Source organism: Ahaetulla prasina, chromosome 4, assembly GCF_028640845.1.
Source record: "Ahaetulla prasina isolate Xishuangbanna chromosome 4, ASM2864084v1, whole genome shotgun sequence".
NCBI lineage: Eukaryota > Metazoa > Chordata > Lepidosauria > Squamata > Colubridae > Ahaetulla > Ahaetulla prasina.
The window spans coordinates 42,083,019-42,105,091 of NC_080542.1; the positions used below are offsets into that span (position 1 = coordinate 42,083,019).

Consider the following 22,073-nt stretch of genomic DNA (forward strand, 5'->3'; position numbering starts at 1 on the left):
GAGTTTACAATAGAAACACTTCAAAATGCATGATTATTCCCGTAAACTGACATAAACTGTTTCAACTCTTCGCCTCAGGACGCCACAGTGCTTAGGACAGCCACAACACATTTGCTTGCCAAAATAACCAGACAGAGATAGTATCTTCCTTCATGCCATCTACCCACACCTAAATCTTCACAGTACAGTCTTGTATCTAAGTATATTTATCTTTAAAGTATGATTGATTTACTATTATCCTTCTCATCTTTGCTACTACCTTCTCCTATTGGTATCTTACGATTATATTATTTTGTTGTTTTTGTATGTACACTGAGGCCTTATGCAGTGGTGAAGAATTCCTTGTGTGTCCAATCACTCTATTCCAATAAAGTACTCTATTCCTATTCCTAATTCCATTCCATTTGTCTATGGAGATTCTCAGTCATCCAGGACATTGTTGTCTCAAAAGTGCTTTTTCGAGAGGCAACTAGGCTTTCTGGTTTTTCTTTGAAGACGTTTTGCTTCTCATCCAAGAAGTTTCTAGAGCTGAAGAGGCTTCTTGGATGAGAAGTAAAACATCTTCAAAGAAAAACCAGAAAGCCCAGTTGCCTCTTGGAAAAAGCACCTTTCGAATTCCATTGTATTCTATTCGCAAGAGGGCCAAGCAGAATACATGCCTCCCTAAGAACAATAGGTCTCCAGTTTTATAAACAATTCTATTGGCTCAAAGCCACTAAGAAATTAGCCTAGTTGAAAATTATACATCAGATATTATAAAACAACTCAAACTGGAAGAAATGTTTTATTTGAGGGGGACAGGTGGATGATGCTCCAGATGTTTTTTGATTACATGTTCCACAGGCTTTTGCCATTAGCCAAACTGGTTGGCTGATGGCAATTGAATCACAACATCTGGCATCAGCTGGTCTACCAATGCTACAGAAATTCATCAGGGTAAATTCATTGGAGAAATCAAAATAACCCCTTTTTTTACTAGCTTACTTACTAGAATAGAATTTTTTATTGCCAAATGTGATTAGACACACAAGGAATTTGTCTTGGTACATATACTCTCATTGTACATAAAAGAAAAGGTATGTTCATCAAGAATTCTAAGCTACAACACTTATTGATAGCCATAGGGTACAAATAAGCAATCAGGAAACATTCAATATCAGTATAAATCGTAAGGATACAAGCAACAAAGTTACAGTCATACAGTCATAAGTGGAAGGACATGGGTGATGGGAATGGTGAGAAGATTAATAGTAGTGCAGATTTAGTAAATAGTTTGACAGTGTTGAAGGAATTATTTGTTTAGCAGAGTGATGGTATTTGGGAAAAAACTGTTCTTGTGTCTAGTTGTTCTGGAGTGGAGTACTCTATAGCGTTGTTCTGAGGGTAGGAGTTGAAACAATTTATGTCCAGGATGTGTGGGGTCTGTAAATATTTTCACAGCCCTCTTTTTGACTTGTATAGTATATAGGTCCTCAATGGAAGGCAGATTGGTAGCCATTGTTTTTTCTGCAGTTCTAATTAAAACCACAATTTATTTATTTATTTATTTATTTATTTATTTATTATTTAAATTTATATACCGCCCTATCTCCCAAAGGACTCAGGGCGGTTCACAGGCATATAAAACATCGATACACAAAATTAAAATAATCTTTAAAAAACTTATTCCAATGCCCTATCATTAAAAATAGAAATATAAATATTAAAATCAATTTAAAACCCCTATAAAATTTAAAATCTAAGCCAGTCCTGCACAGATGAATAAATGTGTCTTGAGCTCGCGACGGAAGGTACGAAGGTCCGGAAGTTGACGGAGTCCTGGGGGGAGCTCGTTCCAGAGGGCGGGAGCCCCCACAGAGAAGGCCCTTCCCCTGGGCGTCGCCAGACGACACTGCCTAGCTGACGGCACCCTGAGGAGTCCCTCCTGTGAGAGCGCACGGGTCGGTGAGAGGTATCTGGTCGCAGTAGGCGGTCCCGTAGATAACCCGCCCTATGCCATGGAGCGCTTTAAAGGTGGTCACCAAAACCTTGAAGCGCACCGGAAGGCCACAGGTAGCCAGTGCAGCCTGCGAGGATGGGTGTTATGCGGAGCCACGAGGGCTCCATCTATCACCCGCAGCCGCATTCTGGACTAACTGTAGCCTCCGGATGCCCTTCAAGGGAGCCCCATGTAGAGGCGTTGCAGTAATCCAGGCGAGACGTCACGAGGGCGTGAGTGACCGTGCATAGGGCCTCCCGGTCCAGAAAGGGGCGCAACTGGCGCACCAGGCGAACCTGGTAGAACGCTCTCCTGGAGACGGCCGTCAAATGATCTTCTAGAGACAGCCGTTCATCCAGGAGGACGCCTAAGTTGCGCACCCTCTCCATCGGGGCCAGTGACTCGCCACCGATGGTCAGCCGCGGATTTAGCTGACTGTACCGGGATGCCGGCATCCACAGCCACTCCCTCTTGGAGGGATTGAGCTTGAGCCTGTTTCTCCCCATCCAGACCCGTACGGCCTCCAGACACCGGGACAGCACTTCGATAGCTTCGTTGGGGTGGTCCGGTGTAGAAAAGTACAGCTGGGTGTCATCCGCATACAGCTGGTACTTCACACCGAAACCACTGATGATCTCACCCAGCGGCTTCATGTAGATGTTAAACAGAAGGGGCGAGAGAATCGACCCCTGCGGCACCCCACAAGTGAGGCGCCTCGGGGCCGACCTCTGCCCCCCTGTCAACACCGACTGCGACCGGTCGGAGAGATAGGAGGAGAACCACCGATAAACGGTGCCTCCCACTCCCAATCCCTCCAATCGGCGCAGCAGGATACCATGGTCGATGGTATCGAAAGCCGCTGAGAGGTCTAATAGAGCCTGAAATTTATGTTGCTGAGAAATTTGTTGAGAGGTTTTGCCCCATTTTACGACTTTTCTTGCCACATTAGTTAAGTGAATCACTGAAGTTATTAAATCAGTAGCTTAATTATTTTAATTAGGTTTAATAAACTAAGTAATTAAATTAATAATTAATAACACAGTTGTTAAGTGAATAAGGTTTCCCCGTTGACTTTGCTTGTCAGAAAGTCGCAAAAGCTGATCACGTGACCCCGGGACACTGCAACGGTCATAAATATGAGACAATAGCTAAGTGCCTGAATTTCTATGACATGGTTATGGGGATGCTGCAATGGTCATAAGCGAGAAAAATGATCATTAGTCATTTTTTTCAGTGCCATTGTAACTTTGAATGGTTATTAAGTGAACTGCTATAAGTCAAGAACACTTATATAGTGTTAATAAGGTTTTATATATATTTTTAAGCTGCATTCTCTTTTTAGCTTTAGTTAGAATAGCAATAGTGTTTAGACTTATATACTGCTACGTAGTGCTTTTACAGCCCTCTCTAAGCGGTTTACAGAGTCAGCATATTGCCTCCAACAATATGGGTCCTCATTTTACTGACCTCGGAAGGATGGAAGACTGAGTCAACCTTGAGCCTGGTACAATTCGAACTGCTGGCAGTCGGCAGAAGTAGCCTGCAGTACTGCATTCTAACCACCGCAGCTCTTAATAATTATTATAAACTCTTCAGTGTCTTGTATGTGAGATGGAAGGTTATAAAAATCAAAGAAATAAAGAAATAAAGAACAAAAGCTGCCCAAATTTGCTCAGTTTCTCTGCTTACCACACGGCACTTCTGCTGTTGTTCTACAATCTGTGCTAGAAGCTGGCTAATCTCCTCCTGTTGCCGGATTGAATCCTCTGTCTTGAGAGCCAGCTCCTCCGAAATCATGATAACTTGCTTGCTGCTATCAGCTAAAGAAGAGGAGATAAGACTATTATTATTTGGAATATAGAGCAGCTTCTGAAATACTCAACAAAATTCTGCATTGCACAGCAATGGGTGACATTGTTTGCATAAGCGCACCAGCATGCTTACCATCCCTGTCCTAATGTTTTCTTTTATTTGTATCCTTTTCATGTATTTATAATTATGTTTACACTTGTATCTGTCATAAAATACATGCTTGATGAAATAAAAATAAATAAAAAATAAATACATAAAGAGTTATTTTCTTCTGCCCTACCTCCATCACCTTTCAAGCATCCAGACTACTGTGAGAGTACACAGATTGAGCTCATTTTCACTTGCCTAATGGTTAATTCTATCCTGTAGGAAGTGCACGTGATTATAATGTATTATTACATTGGGAAGAACGCTTCCAATGCAGTGGAGGCAATTGACATGCATGCTGAAATTGAAACCCTTTACAAAGCATGTAAAGTTGGCTCCAATATAAGCCGCACTTAAACTTAGACAATTTTAACAATTATATAGCATAGGTTCGCTTAGGTTCTAAGTCCAGCAAGATCAGCTAGGTAAAATTATTATTTTATTTTATTTTATTTATTTATTTATTTTGTCGAGTACATATTTGATTATATAAGTATAAGCATGAATCGAATACATAAAGTGAATACAATTAAAGGAAACATTAGGACAGGTATGGTAGGCACGCTGGTACTCTTATGCACGCCCCTTACAGAACTCTTAGGAATGGGGTGAAGTCAACAGTAGCCAGACTTAGGTTAAAATTTTGGGGGGGGTTGGGATGAAACCACAGAGTCAGGTAGCGCGTTCCAGGCATTGACCACTCTGTTGCTGAAGTCATATTTTCTGCAATCGAGTTTGGAGCGGTTCACTTTAGATTCTATCTATTGTGTGCTCGTGTATTGTTGTGGTTGAAGCTGAAGTAGTCATTGACACGTAGAACATTGTAGCAGATGATTTTATGAGCTATGCTCAGGTCATACCGAAGGCAGCATAGTTCTAAATTTTCTAAACTCAGAATTTCAAGACTGGTGACATAAGGTATTTTGTTGCGAGCAGAGGAGTGGAGGACACTTCTTGTGAAATATTTCTGGATGCGCTCAATTATATTAATGTCTGATATGCAGTGTGGGTTCCAGACAGATGAGCTGTATTTGAGAATTGGTCTAGCAAATGTTTTGTATGCTCTGTTGCTGAGGCATATATATATTTGTGCTGGCACACACATCTCAGTAGGGAGATATAGTTGTAGATAATTTTACTTTTACTGACATCAGGCATAGCCAAAACTGTTCATGGATTGGCTTGTGTCAATTTCCTCCAACCTAACTCCTACCAAATGTATCGGATTAATACTACGAATATCCCTTGGCAGGGCAGCCACCTGAAAACAAGATGGGAATGTGTAGAAGAATTTGGAACATTTGAAAGATAAATGAAATAATTCTTTCACTTCAAAGCACTGCTGAGCCTCAGGAGATTGGTAGATTATAAAGTCAATTATAATTCATTTCATTTTCATTGTATCTTTTATACCAGAAAATGAAGAACTTCAAAGCTATTGAGAGATTGCTCCTATTCCCGCACCCCCACCTCCCACATCGTTTCTCTCTCCAGAAAAAAAACTTACAAAATTGTTCCATACAATCAAGCATGAGCTTCTCTTCCTGCTCCTCATATTCATATGTTTCTGTGGCAATGTTTGTAGCCTGAGATGGAAAGACAGAGATTTACCATTTGAGAATATTGGTGCAGTATTTGGAGAAAATAAAATCCAATCCAATTCCTTTATTACAGCCATAAAGCCAGAAAACAGTGGTGTAAAATCTAAGAAATAAGTATAAATATGCATTATGTCAATTAACATGTAGTAAATATAAGAGCTGTAACAAGGAATAAGAATGAAATATAAAAATAGAGGAATAAAAATACAATAATGAATAAAACAACATAAAATACATGTAAAGAAACGATAATGAGAATCTTTTACTACAATAAATAGCACATATAGAGGCAAACACAAGACAATCTGGGATGAAATACATGGTTTTTAACAGATAAGCGGAGCAACAAATAGAAAATCTGTTCTTTACCTAGAAATGTCTTCAAGATGGGATCAATGAGACTCACCCTAGAGTCCCTGTAAAGGGGATTAAGGGACCATATGGCTCAAAGACTCTACTGACCCATCCCCGTATGGCCATAAGGCTGCTTTACTACAATATTCTTATAGTTCCAATAGAAAAGAACTGATGGAGTTTCTAGCTGAGTGAGGAAACATCTGCCAGCAAACACAGAAGCTGAGACAGCATCACATATCCTTACAGTGTTTGAAGAGTATTGTTGGCATCTAGCCAAAGATAAAAACCCTGCAAAATTGGATATTGTAATAAATAAATAGGGGGCTGGGGCAAATTATTTTTGAAGAATTCCCCAAATTATAGAACAAGATACTTGATTGAAGTCCTTTTTGCTGGATTTGGGGAAAATGCTTGTGGCACTGTACATGTAATTGGAATGTGCAAGATTGAATTTTTCAGAAATCTGCATCTAGTGAGAGAATTCTAGTGATGTGGAAACTTCCACCCTTTGGTTGGTTTTAATAAAAGTATTTGTGGATTCCAAACTATCAAAAACTTTGCAATTCAGTTTTGTGCTGTTTCTGGGATCCAGCCATTTGAAACCAAATCTAATTTATTATAAAGTCCATACAATGTATGAGAATAGCTATTTAAAAACATACAATGGAAAAAAAACAGTTCATCTTACAGTACCCTGCTAGGCGTGATGACCTTACACACAATACACAATAGGCAGCCGAGTCTTACTTCAGCACGCAGTTTCTGGTTCTCCTCTTCCAACCCTTTAAGTTTCTGCTGAAGAAGATCATATTGCAATCCCTGCTCCAAAGTGAGGGAAGAATCATTCCTTCGTAACCTATTGGGAGAAAAAGTGGAACAATGAGCAGAGGAGAAAGGAGATGGAGCCATTACCCCACAATTACAGAACTTTGCACAGAGAAAGTTTAAGGTTTAGTCACTTCACAGGACTAGTAAATCACCTGCCCAAAAGGTTAGAGAGCCATTTCCAGTCAGGGACTGGTTCATACAGGGTTTGTATTAAAGATGATTATTAAATAAACCAATATAGCTTGATCCACATATGAATCTTTGGATTTATAGCATTTTGGGGTCCATACATCGTCAGTGATCATCACTGAGAGCTATGGTGGCACAGTGGTTAGAATGCAGTACTGCAGGCTACTTCTGCTAACTGCCGGCTGTAAACAGTTTGGCAGTTCGATCCTCACCAGCTCAAGGTTGACTCAGCCTTCCATCCTTCCTAGGTTGGTAAAATGAGGACCCAGATTGTTGGGGCAATATGCTGACTCTGTAAACCGCTTAGAGAAGGCTGTAAAGCTATATATAAATCTAAGTGTTATTGCTATAACAATTTTTATTGCTAAATGATGCAGTTATTAAACATAACATGAGCGGAATCCAATTTTACAATCATTTTTACTGTGGTCATTAACCCATTGACTTTGCTTGTCGGAAACTGACTGTGAATGTCACAAATTGTTAACATGTGGCTACAAGCAGAGGTAAAATGCTCCCAGTTCGGACTGGTGGATCCGGTAGTGATGACAGGAGGTGGTTCGGAGAACTGGTAGCAAAAATCCTTCCCCCCCCCATGCCCATTCAATGCCCGGTTGCCCGATTCCCCAATTGCAGCCTCTTTTAAAAAATGTTTTTAAAAGGTAAAAAAAGGGCTCTGACGATCACAGCAGAGCTGCATGATCATCAGAGCTTTTTTTTTTTACTTTTAAAAGCATTTTTTACAACCTATTTGGCCCAATAGCTTGTTAAAAAAAATGCTTTTAAAAGGTAAAAAAAAGGCTCGGACGATCCCAGCTGATCTTCAGAGCCTTTTTTTAAACTTTAAAAGCATTTTTTTACAACTTATTGTAAAAAAATATTCGGCCTAATAGGTTGTAGAAAAATGCTTTTAAAAGTAAAAAAAAAAAAGATTGCGCGCCACAGCTGATCATCCCCCCCCCGTGTGTGCTGTTCTACTTACCCCAAGCCTCCTTTTGCCACGCACTGTGCGCGCACACCTTGCATTTGGTGCATGGTGTGCACTGTGCCTGCACGCCACGCACGCAGGCGCAACCAGCGAACTGGTAGTAAACCGGTTAAGATTTCACCGCTGACTACAAGTCACTGCAACTGTCAAAGTAAAAACCGACTGCCGGGGCGTGGCCATGACCGTGGTGGGGTAAGGACCTTTCCTTCACTTCACAGGGCTTAATAATGAAGATTTATGAGGATTAATGCTGTTTGGAATGCACCGTTATGGATGAAAGTTAATAAATCATGAAGTGGAAGTGTTAATAGCCCAGCAGACTGAATTTAAAACTGGTAGGTCATTTGAAACTGCTTGAATTAAGGAGTTTTTACTGCGTGGAATGACCGAACTGGCAGACACGATGAGTTTGGAATAAACTGCTGTCTTTTGCTTTCCTTATTATAATTATCGTGTTCTGTGTTAAATGCTGAGGCTAAGGAATATCAAAGACTGAATTTGCTAATGAGAAGAATTTTAATTGAAGAGATCGATCTTTTGTGCTGGACTGACTAGCTGAAGAAGATTTTATTAGGTGGATAATTTTTTTTTATTATTATTTTTCTTTTGAGAGGAAATTAATAGCTTGTTTATATTATAGAAAACGAAAAAAGGACTTTGTTTTGAAGTTCAAGCTGGTTTTTTCCTTCTCTGCCGACGTGGAGAAAAAATGGCGCTGATTAAGCTGTGAGGTAATTGTGTTTCTTTGTGGAGTGAATATGACTCATAAGTTATTGATAAGCTACTAACGAGTGCAAATAAGCCGTTTCGCTTCAATTAAAAGATTGTCGTCCCTTGATCTTCATCAAGACCCTCTGTAAAATTGGTTTGACTGCTGTCCTTTGATCTTCACTAAGACTCTTTGAAAATTGGAATCCCAGTTTGAGAAATTTTTGTTTTTGTTTTTCAAAATGACTCAACAACTTTCAGAAAGCAGCAAATTGCTGCAGCTTTAAATAAAATTGGGGAAAAATAGCAGGACTATCAGAGCGTATAGATAATTTGACATTTAAAACTGACATCTGAAGTGCAAAATTTAAAGCAAGAGATGAATGATAACTTTGCTAAACAAAAGAGGAAATGATAATGATTAAAGATGAAATGGAGCAGCTGCATGTGCATGAGGCAAAAGTAGATCGGCAAATTGGCAAAATATTTTATAAAATGAGCAGCAAGATAAGAGAATTTGTCTTTTGGAAGAAGAGATGAGGAAATATAATTTTGTTATTAGAGGAATCTCGGAAGAAAGGAGGATAAATTGAAACAGCGGGTTTTGAAATGGATTAATGATTTGGATACGCAACTTACGTTCACATTAGCAGACCTGGCAAGTGTTTTAGAATTGGATATAGAAGGCAAAATGGTTCTAACAGGAATGTGCTTGTCAGGTTCGCAAATCTTGGTGATAAGTTGGAAGTTATGGCCAAGTTAAGAGAGTTGGGAGATGCTTTGAAGTTTGAAGGGAAGACTATTCAAGTCTTCCCGGATATATCAAGAGAAGAAAGGGCATGGAGATTTTTTAAAACCAATTACAAAAGTTTTGAGAGATAATGGAATTAAATACAATTGAGGCCACCACAACAATTGAAATTTTTTATAAAGGAAGGATGCGTACAATCACCCCAGATATAGATGCATTATTATATTTACGGAGCTTGGACTGATTGAGATGGAGGATTTAATGGAGATAAAAGATCAAATGCTTCAGATGGGTGGAACATACGTGGAAACATCAATCTCAGAAGAAGAAAAAGGGGCTATTGGAGGCAAGACTCTAAAGGGTTAAAGAGGAAAGAAATATCACCTGTGTTGGTTGAACAGAAGAAGAGTCGTGAGGATACAGAAGGAGAAGAAGCAGATAAGAGTCTTGGAAAATATGAAGCTGAATGCGGGACATCGCTATCTTTTTTTGAGTGATGAATTTAAATAGACAGCCGAAGAAGTGCCCGGGCATTGGCACGTCCCTCTCCCCATTCTCTTTATAGAGGCGAAACCGATGAGGATGTGGGGAAGAAGATTGTTTGTATTTTATTGTTTGTTTTTCTTTTTTTTTCTTCTCTGCCGACGTGGAGAAAAAATGGCGCTGATTAAGCTGTGAGGTAATTGTGTTTCTTTGTGGAGTGAATATGACTCATAAGTTACTGATAAGCTACTAACGAGTGCAAATAAGCCGTTTCGCTTCAATTAAAAGATTGTCGTCCCTTGATCTTCATCAAGACCCTCTGTAAAATTGGTTTGACTGCTGTCCTTTGATCTTCACTAAGACTCTTTGAAAATTGGAATCCCAGTTTGAGAAATTTTTTTTTTTTTTTTTTCAAAATGACTCAACAACTTTCAGAAACGCAGCAAATTGCTGCAGCTTTAAATAAAATTGGGGAAAAAATAGCAGGACTATCAGAGCGTATAGATAATTTGACATTTAAAACTGACATCTGAAGTGCAAAATTTAAAGCAAGAGATGAATGATAACTTTGCTAAACAAAAGAGGAAATGACAATGATTAAAGATGAAATGGAGCAGCTGCATGTGCATGAGGCAAAAGTAGATCGGCAAATTGGCAAAATATTTTATAAAATGAGCAGCAAGATAAGAGAATTTGTCTTTTGGAAGAAGAGATGAGGAAATATAATTTTGTTATTAGAGGAATCTCGGAAGAAAGGAGGATAAATTGAAACAGCGGGTTTTGAAATGGATTAATGATTTGGATACGCAACTTACGTTCACAATAGCAGACCTGGCAAGTGTTTTAGAATTGGATATAGAAGGCAAAATGGTTCTAACAGGAATGTGCTTGTCAGGTTCGCAAATCTTGGTGATAAGTTGGAAGTTATGGCCAAGTTAAGAGAGTTGGGAGATGCTTTGAGTTTGAAGGAAGACTATTCAAGTCTTCCCGGATATATCAAGAGAAGAAAGGGCATGGAGATTTTTTAAAACCAATTACAAAAGTTTTGAGAGATAATGGAATTAAATACAATTGGAGGCCACCACAACAATTGAAATTTTTTATAAAGGAAGGATGCGTACAATCACCCCAGATATAGATGCATTATTATATTTACGGAGCTTGAACTGATTGAGATGGAGGATTTAATGGAGATAAAAGATCAAATGCTTCAGATGGGTGGAACATACGTGGAAACATCAATCTCAGAAGAAGAAAAAGGGGCTATTGGAGGGCAAGACTCTAAAGGGTTAAAGAGGAAAGAAATATCACCTGTGTTGGTTGAACAGAAGAAGAGTCGTGAGGATACAGTAGGAGAAGAAGCAGATAAGAGTCTTGGAAAATATGAAGCTGAATGCGGGTCATCGCTATCTTTTTTTTTGAGTGATGAATTCAAATAGACAGCCCGAAAGAAGTGCCCCGGGCATTGGCACGTCCCCTCTCCCCCATTCTCTTTATAGAGGCGAATCCGATGAGGATGTGGGGGAAGAAGATTGTTTGTATTTTATTGTTTGTTTTGTTTTTTGTTTTTTTTTCTGTTTGCTTATTGTTGTTTATATGGTAGTTTAATGTCGGGTGGTGGGGGGCACAGAAAGGAAGATGCGGGGATAGGATTAAAAAATTTATATTTTAAATGGGAGTTATAAAAATAATGTCATGGAATGTGAAGGGTACAGGAATCAGATTAAAAGAAGAAGATTGGAGCTTAAGATTAAAAGGATTTACCAGACATTTTATTTTTACAAGAAACCCATCAGAAATCTGAAGATTCAAATAGAATGTATATAAAAGGTATGCAAATATATGAAAAGCATTTGGAACTTCAAAAGCTAGAGGAGTTGCAACACTGATATCAGATAGGGTGTACTTTGAAAACATAAGGTAATTTTGGATGAAGATGGAAGATATGTAATAATTGTTGGAAATCTTAATGAGGAAAAAGTGACACTTGTTAATTTATATTTACCGAATGAAAACAAAGAGAATTTCTTGAAAAATAACAAAATTTTGGAGAATGAAAGTGTAGGAAAGTAATTGTGGCTGGGGATTTTAATTTAATCAGAGATAAAATAGACAGTACTAATCCCACCCGCTGTGGAGGAGCAAATAAAATGGGGATTTTAAATATGTGGATGCTTCGAAATGGCGTGGTTGATGTGTGGAGAGAGGTTAAAGGAATTGAGAGAGTATACACTTTTTTCTAAGATATATAATACATATTCTAGAATTGATTATATTTTTCTTTCTAAAGATTTGTTGAATAATGTGGATAAGGTAGATGTGGGAATTTAAAGATTCTGATCATGCAGAAGTTATGGTGGACTTAGATTTTAATTTTGAGAAAAAGAAGCTATTGGAGATATGACGAGAAATTGTATAAAATGAAAAGGATAAAAATGGATACTTAAAAATTGGAGGAAAGTTGGAGATTAAATGATAACGGGAGGTTAAATTTGAAATTGTTTGGGATGCGATGAAAGCGGTGTTTAGAGGAGAGTATCAAATTATCAAGTAGGAAATATAAAAATTATAAAAATTAAAATGGAAAGAGATAAAAATCAGATTAAAGAATTGGAAAATCAATTTTGCTTACTAAAGAAAAAAATTCTTCAGGAGCTTAATATGTTAAGAAATAAAATGATAGAAGAAGATACAGAGTTAGTAAAAGAAATTTGAGATTTTAAATAGGAATTTTTGAATTTAGTAATAGAAATTCTAAATTATTGGCAAAGATGGCGAAAGATAAAAGAGAGAAGAGAGAAATTGGAGTTTTGATAGATGATAGAGGTATAAGATGTTATAAAAAATTAGAGAAATGTGAAGTGGTTAGAAACTTTTTTCAGAATCTATATTCAAAGAAACCAATTAATCGGGGAAAATTGCAAAGCTATTTAGAAAAGTATGTGGTGAAAATTGATCAAACATATAAGGAATTGATGGAAGAAGATATAACACAAGATGAGATTAATGGAATAATACAAAAATTAAAATTAGGGAAAGCTCCAGGTGAGGATGGATTACCTGTTGAGTTTTATAAAGAATTTAAAGAATTAATAATACCAAGACTGCAAAAATTATTCAATGGAATATTACATGGTGGGAAAGTACCTTCGACATGGAATAGAACGGTGATATCCCTAATTCCTAAACCAGATAAAGATTTAGAAAGGATTGAGTCCTATCGCCCATTTCTTTAATTAATCAGGATGCAAAGATATTTACTGCTATTATAAGTAATAGATTAAATAGATTTATAGATAGATATATAAGTTATAATCAAGTAGGTTTTGTGAAGGGTAGATACATGAGTGATATTGTTAGAAGAGTATTAAATATTATAGATGTAGCTGAATATAATGGTGATAAAATTGGTATAGTATCATTGGATATTTTTAAAGCTTTTGATTCTGTACAATGGGAAACTATTAAAGTAATTGTGGAGGCTTTAGGCTTTGGTAATAAGTTTATACATGTTATTTCAAAATTGTACCAAAAGAGCAGTGCAAGAGTGAAGGTGAATGGAATATTAACTGAAGAGATAAAATTAGAAGCTGGTACGAGACAAGGATGTCCCTGTCCCCAACATTATTTTTATTGGCTATGGAAATATTGACAAAATGATAGAAAAGATGAAGAATTAGAAGGATATAAGGGTATAAGATAAATTTGTATGGATGATACTTTAATTATTTTGAAAAATGTAGAGAAAGATCTGAAAAGATATATAAGCATTTGATAGAATTTGAGGAAATGACAGGATTGAAAGTAAATTGGTCAAAGTCAGAATTATTGATGGATAGTAATGGTAATGAGTCTGAGAATATGCAAGAGCAATTTGGGATAAGGATTAAAAACACATTGAAATATTTGGGTATAGTGCTTTCACTTAAGGTTAAAGAATTGAAAAAACTTAATTATGATGTGGTGATTAACGAAATTGAGAAGAAGATAGATAAATATAAAATTTTAAAGTTGTCTTGGTTTGGTAGAATTGCAATGTGTAAGATGATGTTGCTGCCTAAGTTCAACTTTTTATTCGAGATGCTACCACTAAATTTGACAGAGAAAGATATTGAAGGATATCAGAAAAAACTGGATAAATTTTGTAACGGTGGCAAAAGACCTAGATTAGTGAAGAAAATGTGGTATCAAAATCAAAAGGAAGGTGGATTAGGAATCCCCAAATTATTTAATTATTATTGTGCGTATGGTATCCGGATAGTGGTAAAAATATTAAAAGGTGAAGATAACTATTGGAGAGACTTAGAGTTAAGGATATAGAGAAATTTGGATCAAGGTGGTTTTAGATAAAGCAAATTTAAAATGTGTAAGTAGAAGTTATTGGTTAAAGGGATTAAGTAAAAATGTGGAATAAATTTGTTAAAATTTTAATTCGGATATAATCTTTTGGGGAGACAATTGAATTTGGCCAATTAAAAATAATATAATACGTAATGAAGTGATTAAAGAGGAAAATATAGAAATTATTAGAGATTGGATAAAAGTTATGGAAATGAAAGGAGGAATAAAGAAATTATTGAAAAATTAGGGTTAAGTTGGTTTGAAAAATACAGATAGAAAATGGACAAAAAACTAAGGAAAATTATTCGATAAATAGATGTGAAACTGAATTTGAATATTTAGTATCTCGGATTATGAAAGATGAAATTGGGCTAAAGGGACTCGTTAGTAGGGTTTATAAGATTATAAATTCTGATGAAAAATTACAAAGAGTGATGAGGACAAATTGGGAAAAAGATCTTAATATTGAAATACCAGAGTCAGATTGGAATGTGAATTGGAAGAGTAGAATTATGAGAACTTTATCTATAAGGATTAAAGAGCACAATTATAAAGTTGTTTGAAATGGTATTTGACTCCAGTAAGATTGTCACAAATGGATAAAAAATTAGTAAAAATGTTGGAGATGTGAGATGGAATTGGGGACTTATGAACATATGTGGTATAATTGTGATAAGGTTAAAAGTTTTGGCAACAATTGGAGAAAATGATATTTGAAATGATGGGGAAAGTAATAACATTGAGAGTGGAAACTATATTATTGTTGGTAATTAAGGAAATAGAATTAACAAAATATGAAAAAGAATTGATTAGAATTATGATTATAATAGGTAGAATTATAATAGCTAGATATTGGAAACTAGATGTGATTTTTAGAATAGAAGAGTGGAATTCTGAAATGTGGAAATTAGCTTTAAATGATAAAATGACATGTGATATTAAAATTAGAAGTGGTGTGTATAAAGAAGATATTTTTTGGAAGACTTGGAAACCATTTGTGGACTTTGCGCTTGGAACATTGGATGCTTCAGTACCTGTACCTCGAGAACGTGGATTTTGGCAATCATGAGGATATATCCGAAGACCCAAATCTTCCTTTTATGTATAGCACAAGGGTGTAATAATGTATTTTCTTTTTGTTTGTTTGTTGCAAAAAAGTAATTAAAAAAAAAACAAAAAAAAACCGACTGCCAAGCGCCCAAATTGCAAGATGGCCCAACAGTCCTAATTTTGATAGGTTGCAATTTTTTCTGAGGCCGTTATAACTTCAAACCATCACTAAATGGACATAAATGGGGGATTACCTATAATCACAATACAGCTGAGTGAGAAATTGACATTGTTGACAATTTCTGTCTCAGATACCAGCTGCTTAATCCATTGCAGCAGCCTGCTTAATCCCCAGACGGGACGAGAGAAAAGGAGGGGTGAGGGTAGGAAGAGATGCTTGGACAACTCTTTTCCACCTTCTTTCCTCCAGCTGAAATCACCATGCAAAAGGCATATTTACATTCTGGCATTAATACTGCCATTGTGCAATATATAATTTCAGTTACAGTTAATTGTTGTGATCCATAGAACTTAATCAGAAGTGGGGAGGGGGGGGAATGAGAAGTATTTGATAGAACAACTACCTTCATTTGCAGCCAGCTACTGGAAAATGATGGTTGAAGTCAACATATACCTGAAGTGGATGAAAGCTGCCTTGTGCATTGTGAAACACACAAAGTGTTCCAGTAATACAGGATTCCATTCAAAGCATTCCAATAATACAGCAGACATGTCCAAAACTGTGAGCAATTAAGTTGCTACTTTCGCTCTGCTGTTCTTAATTGTAGTTTTGCTTTTATATTGCTGTAACCCTTTTACGTACTTTACACTTTTACAGTTAACTTATTCTGTTTTGTAGGACGGTACGTATTACGATCTATGGTTACAACAATAAACTTAATACTAAGACAAATATTTTTATTCCTTTCTGGTTGATGGTGGCATTTCTCTCTACCCTCTTGTTGGCTACATGCAGAAAAAAAGCCACTCACTTCATTTCAAATATCACATTTAATCCAAATCTGATTACTTTATGCACATTGTGGTATCCTAAATGAACTGGAGAATTACTTTATGTCCCACCCACTTCCTGCCACCAATTCCCACTGATGTTTCTCTGCAAGGGATATATTGGAGAGAGGGGACACTCTACACCCGTGATGGCGAACTCATGGTACGTGTGCCACAGGTGGCACGCAGAGCCCTCGCCCAGCTCAGCTCCAACCCCCATGCAAGCGCGCCGTCCGCCGGCCAGCTGATTTTCGAGTCTCTGCCACACACGCACCCCTCTCCCCGTTGCCTATTTTTGATCCCAGGAGGCTGCAGGGAAGCCTGCTAGGCCCAAAATGGGCCGCGTGGGGCTTGCGCGCGCAAACATGGGGATGGGGCATGGGGGTGGTGGTCATGCGCGCATTGCATTACGTACACGTGCTGGTGCATGCGCGCGCTTTTGGCACATGGCGACAAAAAGGTTAGCCATCACTGCCCTACACCGTTGCCTAAATACTCACGGGGTAGAAATGATGGAAGTTGGCTCACTCTCTTCAGTGCTGTTGGTAAACATGCGGAGAAGATCATCCCGCATCAATATTTCATGTCTCAACTGAGCTATCTGGGTTTTAAAAAACACAAAAAGTTCAGATAAATATTTTTTTATTTGCTCAGCCGCAGGAAAATATACATAAAAAGTCCAAAATTGGGACCAGAATTTCTGTTGTAAAATGGTTGTAAGTGAATTGTCCCCAGTTTTACAATCCTTTTTACCAAGGTTAAGCAAATCACTGCAATTAAATTAATTAATTAATTTAATGCAGCCGTTAAATGAGTGCAACTTTGCCTGTGGACCTCGCTTGTTGGGAAGATTGCAAAGAGTGACCCATGACCATAGGATGCTGCATCTGTTGTAAATACAGGCCGGTTGCCAAGCGCCCAAATTTTGATTGTTTGACCATGGGGATGCTGAGATGGTCTAAGTGCCAGGACTGTTCATGAATCACCTTTTTTCAGTGCTGTTAAAATTTGAATGGTCAGTAAATGAACGGTTGTAAATCAAGGATTACTTGTACTCTGGCACACTCAGGAATGCATACTCCTAAACATGGCATATATTTACTTGTTAAATCTATATGCCACCTTTTGTTCAGGAACACAAACCGATAGAGGTTTGCCATCCTCTTTCCATTTTCCCCACAATACCACTTCTGAAAGTCAAGTTGGACTGAAAGAAGCTTCCATAGATGAGGATGGATTGGGTTTTCCCAGTGCCAGTCTAACACCCTATAATCCTGCCTTCCCCCAAGTGGAGCACCTCAAATATGCTGGAACTCCCAATTTCAAGAATTTATAGCCAGTACATTGGGCAAGCAGCAGCTTGGAATTTGCTAGTTTTGAACACTGGACTAGGGGCTTGGAAGACCCAAACTCAAATCCTCATTGAAGCCAACCATGTTACTTTAGCCAACTGCTTTCTTACCTTAAACCATATACAAGCTATTGTAAATATTATTGGAGATAGGGAAAAATAGAGTGAAAAGTCAACAGGCTCTCCAGATTCTAAGAGAAACAATGGAATGAGATATAAACAACAACATAGGGAGCTATAAAACTTTAAACCATCATTCAGCTACTATGGATATCTCAGAATCTGAGACAGCCTCAAATAATTCCCAACTTGACTCTCCAAATGTCTTTTTAAAAAACAAACTCAAGATCTACCATTCCCCAATACTTAGTTTTTTCTTCTCTTTTTAACATAAAGATTAGATTTCTTCCTTACCTCTTCTTTTGCTAATTCTAGCTGCTCCTCCAAGAACTCATTGCGTTCAGACAAACGCCGATTTTGTTTAAGCAATGTTTGCCCAATGCGGGCTGCTAACTCCAAATCATGTTCCTTCTGTGAGAACAGGGAAGACAGGAGAGCAGAGTTTCACTTGATAGGCTTCCATCTTGTCACACATGCTACCTGGTTTCTATCATCATCACTTTCTCAACAACTTTGGGTCTTTCAATGTTTGCCACTCCTAAATCAATTTCTTCTCCTCTTTGTGCCTTCCACATCTACTCTAAACCAAGACCTTTCTTGTGGAATTTTTCCTGCCCATGCCATAATCAACAGCCAAAGGATCAGGTGTTAGGAAAAACCAAAACCACTTTGAACTTCGTACCACTCTACCAGGCTGCACAATATTTTAACTTAAGATTCTGAAAGAACAATTGGTGAAGGGTACCTCTTCCAGCAAGGTGCTGACCGCATCTATATCATGATACGTCTTGGTGATCTTCTCAACTCGCTCGGAACATATTACTATGGAAAAAACAAAGAAGAAGAGAATTGAACCTAGTACATGCAAGATGCACAGGCACTTTGGAACGTAGACTGAGAGCCAGCTATCCGTGTTTCACATCATGGCTAAAGCATTTAGAAATAGATGCCATGATGAACCCCATTTATTGAGAAAGAAACCAGAGAGCTTGTTCCGTGGACCTCTCTTGACCGCCCATGATGCTACTGAAGTTATTTTTGCTTGGTAAAGGAGGTTGATGGGAAGTGGCAACTTCTGAACTACATACCATTTTTATTTCCTAAGTAAATTTAAATTAGATTTTAAAATGAGTTGTACAGTAGTACTCAGTGTCACAATACACAAGCTTTCTATTTTATTTGTAAAGTTTTTAAAAAATCAGTTGGGGCAGGAAGCCTGGCAGAGATCCAAGGAGATGCCCACAGAACCTAATGTGCATAATTCAATAACTTTTGAAAACGATAATAAATATTCCACTGATGTGAAGATGTGGTGGAATGTAGTCTGGATTTTCAGGAAGGAGAGGCTGTATTCCAGAGAACCAAGAGACAGCAAAGTTTAAATAGTTTGATTGGAAGAAAGAGGATCAAGAAAGTTCCTTCCTAGAACTTATATCTTTAAAGAGTCACCCTGTTATCACCCTTTAATGATAACAAGTAGTTGCTTTAGTTTGGGAAGATTTCTGTCTATAAGTAAGGAACAATAAAGGAAATTGCTTAAAAATAACTCTGCATGTATTACTTGGTTTTTGGATCCTGACAGAAGCAAATTGCAAACTATACATATAATAAGAACATTTGAATCCATCTGCATTCTATATAGTAAATTAATCAATTGGAATGTCAATAGGCATATGTATATCATAATAGGTAAATATTTGTTTTAAAAAACTAAATAAAACAGCAAAAAAATAACTTCTTAGAATGCAAAGTTTAATTCTCACTGCAGTTCAATATTTTTTTCCCCTAAACTGTGGTCCACAAAGCATAGGGTTTCACAAGAAACTAAAAAGAAAAAAGAATCCACACCAATTTTCTCTCACTAGATCTTTACCCCTTAATCATTTTAACTAATAGGTTCCAAGGTCTGAAAAAGTATAAAAAAATTGTTTTAGCTCTGTGATTGCATGGAACAATTGTATATGTTCCACATGTTAAGTCCTAATGATTCACTATGCTACAAAAGCCCAGCCACTGTAATTTTTAAACCTGTATTAAGCTATTGCTTAGTGTGTTATGTTAACATAGCCAATTATGTTTCATTGGAAAAAATACAATAGATGCAATGCTAAACTCAGAATGATCCACGCCAAATGTTCTTGAACCATCTTTTGCAGATGAGAAATTCTGAAGATCTTTTACATAACTTGCAATATTGTGTTTGCATCTCTGCAGTGTCATCTACCTAGAACGTATTAGTACTTGGCATTTGGTATTATATTTATATTATAAATATTACAAACTTTATATCCAGGATTACAAGTATATTTCCAGTTAAAATACAGTATTTTAAAGCATAACAAAATATTCCAAAGTATTTCTACTTCCAGATTTTAAAAATGTTTACTGTGGGAATAACTGATGTATTAAATAAATTCCTGGCAAAGATAAATTTTGCTTTATCCTGCTGAACAAGCATATCTACCTAGGCAAAAGACACCTTGCCTCAAGCTGCAAAAGGAATGGAAAACCACATTGGCGAGAAGGCACAGAAAGCTGTGCCGTGCTATCTTTGTCCCATTTATCCTCCAAGGACAATTGTCAGACTCAATTAAATGCTCATAAATTATCTCCCTCTCCCCCAAGCAGAGCGATCAAAGCTCCTTAACTCAGGAGCTGATTTGACGCTTTGAAGGAGAAAGCAAGATAATTTAATCAGGTGTAGACACAATTCAGCTAATATTTCAGCATTATCAAAGGCAATAGATATCCCCCATGGTGGTTTCTAAAATACTGAAGGAGCCTTTTATTACAAATTTTCAAAATCAAATTTCCAAAATCAAACTAATTTTTAATATGCACTTGATGGTTGAAATCTCAACACAAATTCTCATAAAATAGACTCTTTGAAAGATCTTATACATGGAAATATATATACACAGGCACATTTTAGTCACTTTTATTAGTTTTGTATATAAACTTTATTTAGAAGTTAGAAATATTAGGGAGCTTTTATGTATTTGCACTAAGCCATAGTGACAATTTGATGTATGAATCCATCCCAAGAAAGCAATTTTAGAGCTACAATCTATAATTTGAAAACATGATTTGCAAATCCTGACTCCTTGTAAAACGGTTTATTACTACAGTCTTGATTCAAAATACTGAGAGGCTTTTGCATTTTCCACATTTCTTACAAATATTGGCAGAAGGCACAGAAAGCTGTGCCGTGCTATCTTTGTCCCATTTATCCTCCAAGGACAATTGTCAGACTCAATTAAATGCTCATAAATTATCTCCCTCTCCCCCAAGCAGAGCGATCAAAGCTCCTTAACTCAGGAGCTGATTTGACGCTTTGAAGGAGAAAGCAAGATAATTTAATCAGGTGTAGACACAATTCAGCTAATATTTCAGCATTATCAAAGGCAATAGATATCCCCCATGGTGGTTTCTAAAATACTGAAGGAGCCTTTTATTACAAATTTTCAAAATCAAATTTCCAAAATCAAACTAATTTTTAATATGCACTTGATGGTTGAAATCTCAACACAAATTCTCATAAAATAGACTCTTTGAAAGATCTTATACATGGAAATATATATACACAGGCACATTTTAGTCACTTTTATTAGTTTTGTATATAAACTTTATTTAGAAGTTAGAAATATTAGGGAGCTTTTATGTATTTGCACTAAGCCATAGTGACAATTTGATGTATGAATCCATCCCAAGAAAGCAATTTTAGAGCTACAATCTATAATTTGAAAACATGATTTGCAAATCCTGACTCCTTGTAAAACGGTTTATTACTACAGTCTTGATTCAAAATACTGAGAGGCTTTTGCATTTTCCACATTTCTTACAAATATTGGCAGAAGAAAGAGGAAAAAAACCCCTAAGGATTGTCAGAAGCAGCCATGGGTATTTTGCTCATCTGTCTCTGACCTGTAGTAAACACAACTTTAAAATTAGACTTTGGGGTCCATCTCAATCACTATTAGCATCATTTCTCCAAACAGAAATCTTTCCCAGTAATAACTGAATAAGTTATGGACTGAACATAATCAATAAACTAATAATCTCTACTTTTCAGTTTATTTTAGCCTTTTTAAAAAAATAATCAACCATGCCACTAGATTCAGCTTAAAAAAATGTGTCTAATTCTCCAACATGTTGAAGCAGAATTTTCTAAAACTGCCATGTGACAGATTCGGGTGGGTGGGAGAGAATGACCTGGAACTTCAGTTTTCACATCGAACACCCTACAAATCAGGAAATATCAGAGCAAGGCTCATGGGATTTACCTATTTAGCTATAACCTAAATAAGATATCTCCTCCCCATGACCAAACCCAGGGCTGGCTAATAGATTAGTAAGGA

General features: G+C 37.0%; 1 protein-coding gene across 1 annotated transcript in view; it reads right to left on the minus strand.

The window, feature by feature from the left end:
• Window positions 1-22,073, minus strand: part of HAP1 (huntingtin associated protein 1) — a 321,391-nt gene that overhangs the window by 262,787 nt on the left and 36,531 nt on the right. Inside the window, exons 4-9 of the mRNA XM_058182688.1 lie at window positions 18,461-18,537; window positions 18,010-18,126; window positions 16,745-16,845; window positions 6,643-6,751; window positions 5,445-5,523; window positions 3,668-3,798 (exon numbers count right to left, since the gene is read on the minus strand). Coding sequence (XP_058038671.1) covers window positions 3,668-3,798; window positions 5,445-5,523; window positions 6,643-6,751; window positions 16,745-16,845; window positions 18,010-18,126; window positions 18,461-18,537 — 614 coding nt within the window. The remainder of the gene's footprint in view (window positions 1-3,667; window positions 3,799-5,444; window positions 5,524-6,642; window positions 6,752-16,744; window positions 16,846-18,009; window positions 18,127-18,460; window positions 18,538-22,073) is intronic.